Consider the following 5,673-nt stretch of genomic DNA (forward strand, 5'->3'; position numbering starts at 1 on the left):
AGACGTCTCGAAGACATGATAATTATTATTGTTATTATATTATTTCCAGCACCAGAAATATATGGAGAATAAGCTAAAGTGCACAAGGGCACGGAATGACTACCTCCTGAACTTAACAGTTGCCAATGCAGCAAAGCACTTCACAACCACCCACACAATCTACAGCTTTACTGTGTCTCTAACCCTGACCTGGGAGTGTGGACGCACAGTGTAGAGGGAGCGTTACTGTGTCTGTAACCCTGACCTGGGAGTGTGGACACACAGTGTAGAGGAGCGTTACTGTGTCTCTAACCCTGACCTGGGAGTGTGGACGCACAGTGTAGAGGAGCTTACTGTGTCTCTAACCCTGACCTGGGAGTGTGGACACACAGTGTAGAGGGAGCGTTACTGTGTCTCTAACCCTGACCTGGGAGTGTGGACGCACAGTGTAGAGGGAGCGTTACTGTGTCTCTAACCCTGACCTGGGAGTGTGGACGCACAGTGTAGAGGAGCTTTACTGTGTCTCTAACCCTGACCTGGGAGTGTGGACGCACAGTGTAGAGGGAGCTACATACCTTCTCCTTGATTTTCTCTGCCTTGCGGATGGAGCTGCGACGCTGAGGTTTGGAGTCCGGGCTGGGCTGAGCGACAGCGAGCTCGACTGTGATCCCCAATTGCTTCTCCGCCTCTTTCAGCTTCGTCTCCGCGATGATGCTGTTTGTGTGGTACTGGTGATAGGTCTTCATTGCCTGGTGTGGGGATATGGGGTCAGAGATCAGATCGCATTAACTGGATGTGTTCAATAGATGGAACTTTGTGGAGTCCTTTGTGGAGTCCTGTAGCTCCGTGGTTAGAGCACTCGCCTTGCAAGCGAGAGATCTGGGTTCAATTCCAGGCAAGAGCTGGCACAGGCATGATGGGCCGAATGGCCTCCTTTTGTGCTGTAGGAATCTATGATTGTATGACACTGGCCTGAGGCTGTGATATATAGACCAAGGAGAGTGGAACATGTGCACACAGACTCACCGTCTGGAGCTCGCTGGTGACTTTGAAGAGCTCTTCCTGCATCTGAATGCCAATTTCTTTACTCTGTGAACCCACAGAGAGAAGCTGTGATCAGGGGAGTCTGACTACAAGTCACACCTCAGAGGAAACATCACACATACAGGGTAAAAGATGGCAGAGATAGAGGAGAGAGGGCGGGAGAGAGAGAGAAAGAGAGAGGGTGAGGGGAGAGAGATGGGGAGAGAGGAGACAGACAGATACACACACCACCACACATACACACAGTGAGAGGCAGACACACACACAGTGAAGGAGGTAGAGAGAGAGACACACACACATATACAGTGAAAGACGCAGAGAGATACAGACAGACAGACAGACACACACACACACCCACACTATGAAAAAGGCAGAGCGAGACACACACACACACACACAGAGTGAAAGGCAGAGACAGACAGACACACACTCACACTATGAAAGAGGCAAAGAGAGACACACAGTGAAAGAGGCAGAGAGATACAGACAGACAAACAGACAGACACACACCCACACTATGAAAGAGGCAGAGAGACACACACACACACACACACAAACAATGAAAGAGGCCGAGAGACACAGACAGACACACACTGTGCCGCTCGGTTACCCTTTTGGACAGCCGGCTGACGTCCTCTGAGATGTGGGCGAGGCGTAGGGTGATATTGTTGGTGTAGACCTCACTCAGAGCGACGTGATCCTTGCTCTCTTTCCGGGTCTGGCTCAGGATCAGGTACCAGCAGTTCACAGGAGACAGGAGATTCTGGTCCTTCCTGACAACACACACACACACAGCCCCATCAAAGCCCTTCCACCTCTCAGCAGTAAGTAGGAATCCGCTACTTGTTAGTCGATTGGCGGATCACTTTCCGGGGGCAATAATCCCTCCAAAAAAAATAATTGCGCTGTGCACAATTGACTGCCGTGTTCCTCCCACAGAATACAGTCACTACACTTTACTGTATAATAATAATAATCCTGGCATTTGATATAGCGCTTCTCACGTCGGGAGGACGTCCCAAAGCGCTTCACAGAACACACTGTAAAGTGAATTGACTGTATATTTGTGGGCAAACGCGGCAGCCAATTGCGCACAGCGGTGTCTGTCCCACAAACAGTCGTGGATTGAAAATGATGAATTTATTATTGTTTTGGGTTTTGGAGGGTTATTATTAGGGCCGTGTGTGGGGTAAGGATAGGTTTCGCCCTCTGCCTGGAATTGAACTCAGGTCTCTCACTTGCAAAGCGAGTGCTCTAACCACTGAGCTACAGGACTCCACAAATAATCCGTGAAGCGCTTTGAGATGTCTCGATGATGTATATCTAGTGTATATTTAGTGGGTGTGTCGGTGACTCGAGGTCACAGATTCAAAATAGTCTCTAAAAGAAGCCGAGGGGAGGTGAGAAGGAATTTTTTGTCACGCAGCGAGTTGTTGGTATCTGGAGCATTGCCTGAAAGGGCGGTCGAGGCCGATCCGATAACTACCTTTAAAAGCGCGGTGGACGGTTATTTGAGGAGGACGGGTTTGCAGGTTATGGGGAAAGGGCCGGGGGAGTGGGACTGACATTACACTGCTCTTCTCAAAGAGCCATCACAGACGCGATGGGCCGAATGGCCTCTTTTTGTGCTGTACGATTCTACGATGATCGAATGCAAATTGCACACAGCAGCGTCCCACAAACAGTCGTGGATTGAGTGACCAAAATTTTATTTTTACTTTGGGAGGGATTATTACAGCCGGATTTGAGCCGTCTCAAAGATGTGATAATAATAATAGTAAACCTTGCATTTGACACAGCGCCTTCGAGACATCTCAAAGCGCTTCACAGAATACACTGTAAAGTGCAGTGACTGTATACTTTGTGGGCGAAACGCGGCAGCCAATTAGGCACATCAGTGTCCCACACACAGCTGTGGATTGAGTGACCAATTTTTTTATTAATATTTTCTTGAAGGAATTATTACCCCCGGAAAAGTGATCCACCAATCGACTGACAACCGGTTTCCTACTTACGGCTGGTAAACAGAGGGGTGTGGAGGAAGGAAATTTGCCCAACATTTCGCCCTGCCGGGAATCGAACCCAGGTCTCTCGCTTGCAAAGCGAGTGCTCTAACCCCCTGAGCTACAGGACTCCACACCAATTGGACTTGAGGTACAGATCAGCCATTATTTTATACAATGGCGGAACAAGCTTGAGGGGCTGAATGGTCTCCTCCTGTTTCTATCAGTCTAAAACAGTGCTGTGAGAGTGTTTTTGTGAGGGGAGATGAGGTGAGGGGCTGATTCTGACCTGATGTTCTGATGCTCTTTTGAGTGGCGGATCTTGGAGGAGAATCTCTCTGCCAGTCTCTCCAGCCCCCGGGAGTACTCAAGCTCGATCTCGGCCTTCCTACGGAAAAAGTCACCCACATCCTGCAGGTACTGATTGCGTATATCCACCTGGAAATCCAGGCACTTGAACTGTTCAGCCAACTGGGCCCGAATCTCTGTGGAGACAGCAGACAGCGCTGAAGATAGAGGGAACGAGAGAGAGAGACAGAGACACAGAGAGACAGAGTCATGGAATAGAAACAGAGTCAGTCACTGTGAGTCCACCATCTCAGGTCAGGGTTAGAGACACAGTAAAGCTCCTCTACACTGTGTGTCCACACTCCCAGGTCAGGGTGAGAGACAGAAAAAAGCCTCATCTACACTGTCCCATCCCGAACAACACCACCTTGTATTTATAACAGTGCCCTTCAAGCAGAGTAATGTCTTAGACTGTAATCCAGGATTGTTTGTGGGACACAACTGCTTGCAATTATAATTTGAAAAAATCCTTGCATTTGATTTCGCACCTTATCACGTGAATTGACTTAGTGTATTTTGTGGGCGAAACGCGGCAGCCAATTGTGCACAGCAGCGTCCCCACAAACACTCATGGATTGAGTGACCAAACTATTATGATTTTTTTTATTGAAGGGATTATATCCCCGGAAAAGTGATCCGCAAATTGACCGACAGGCGGTTTCCTAGTTACTGGTAGGTAGGCAGAGCCGTGTGTGTGTGTGTGTGTGTGTGTGGAGTAAGGAAACTTGCCTAAGGTTTCGCCCTGTACCGCCCGGCTGGGGGCGAACCCAGGTCCTCTCGCTCGCAAGGTGAGCGCTCACCACTTTGGGTTGCAGTCAGCCACTGCACTAATCCACTTCAGTGTCTGCAGTTATTGATCAGTGCTCCCTCAAGCAGGCACTGACAGCAGGCCAGCAGCCCAGTCACACACACACTCAATCCTCTCCACTGCAGTGGATTAGGTCTATGTGGACTGTCAGCCAAGTCCCTAAAGTGCACTGGTGCTTATCAGGTTGCGGTGATCTGCAAGAGCACACTGCCATTAGCTGATTGGGGTGGTCGGAATGGGACGCTCTCTCTCTCTCTCTCTCTCTCTGGAGGGAACCCCCGCCTCCTCCCCCCCACCCCTCCGCTTACCTAATTCCGGAGAGTATTAGGCGCAGGTTGGGGGAGAACCCAGAGTGTGTGTTGGGGTAACTGCTGAGGTCTAACCAGCTCAAACCACACAGCTTGCCATTGAGAGCTCGGTCTGGCGAGCTTTCCCGCTGCTTGTCCAGCCAATAGCGCTCATCAGTGTCCCACAAACAGTCATGGATTGTTCGACCAAATTTTTTTTTATATATGAAGGATTATTACCCCCGGAAAAGCGATCCACCAATCAACTAACAGGTGGCTTCCTACTTACTGCTCGGTAAACAGAGGTGTGTGTGTGTGTGGAGTAAGGAAACTTGCCTAAGGTTTCGCCCTGTCCTGTCAAAATCTTGGACAGGTCTCCTTTCTCCATACACCGCTGTTTACCAGCAATAAGTAACCCACTTGTTAGTCAACTGGCCGATTGCTTTCCGGGGGTAATAATCCCTCCAAACAATAATAACAATTTAGTCACTCGATCCACGACTATTTTTGGATTGTCGCTGTCTGCAATTGTCTGCCACATGTCGCCCACAAAATACACAGTCGCTGCTCTTTACAGTGTATCCTGTGAAGTGCTTTGAGACGTTTCAATGTCGTAATAAGGTACTATATCAAATGCAAGGATTATGACTGTTATTATAAAAGGAAAAATGCGCAAGGCTATGAGGAAAGAGCAGGGGTTGGGAGTAGGACGGGTTGGGGTAAGGGCGGGGGAGTCGGACGAGTTGGTAGCTCTTTCAAAGAGCTGGCACGGGCACGATGGGCCGAAAGGCCTCCCTCTGTGCCACAATATTCAATGATTGTGTGAATCCACCCCCTTATTCTGCGCGTCATAACCTCTGTGGTTGAGGGCACACCAGCTTTGCCCTGCTACATTTCCTCCAGAGCTAAAACCAACGCTCGTCTAGAACGCTCGCCAGCTTCCCCCAGTGCCCACACACGTTGCAATGCTTTGCGATGCAGAGAGCAGCACATTGGGGGAGGTGGAAGTTGCACAAGAACAAAACGGAAACTCTGGTTAACAAGGTCATGCGGTTCTCTCGCCCACTGGCATAAGTCAAGCCACTTTACAAGTCACAGTGACTTCCTGTGAAGCGCTTCGAGACGTCTCGACGACGTGATAAGGCACTGTATCGAATGCAAGGATTATTATTATAAGAATTGCTAGACGATAGATGGAAGACCA

General features: G+C 49.4%; 1 protein-coding gene across 1 annotated transcript; it reads right to left on the reverse strand.

Moving 5' to 3' along the window:
* Nucleotides 1-554: 554 nt before the first annotated feature.
* Nucleotides 555-3,587, reverse strand: LOC121852283 (SLIT-ROBO Rho GTPase-activating protein 3-like; the record flags this gene model as incomplete). Its single annotated transcript, XM_042346379.1, has 4 exons — nt 555-728; nt 1,006-1,068; nt 1,634-1,796; nt 3,316-3,587. Coding segments are annotated over 4 exons (672 nt in total), but the record flags the coding sequence as incomplete, so codon positions are not given.
* Nucleotides 3,588-5,673: the final 2,086 nt, after the last annotated feature.

The sequence above is a fragment of the Callorhinchus milii genome, unplaced genomic scaffold (assembly GCF_018977255.1).
Source record: "Callorhinchus milii isolate IMCB2004 unplaced genomic scaffold, IMCB_Cmil_1.0 Scaffold684, whole genome shotgun sequence".
NCBI classification, from domain to species: Eukaryota; Metazoa; Chordata; class Chondrichthyes; order Chimaeriformes; family Callorhinchidae; genus Callorhinchus; species Callorhinchus milii.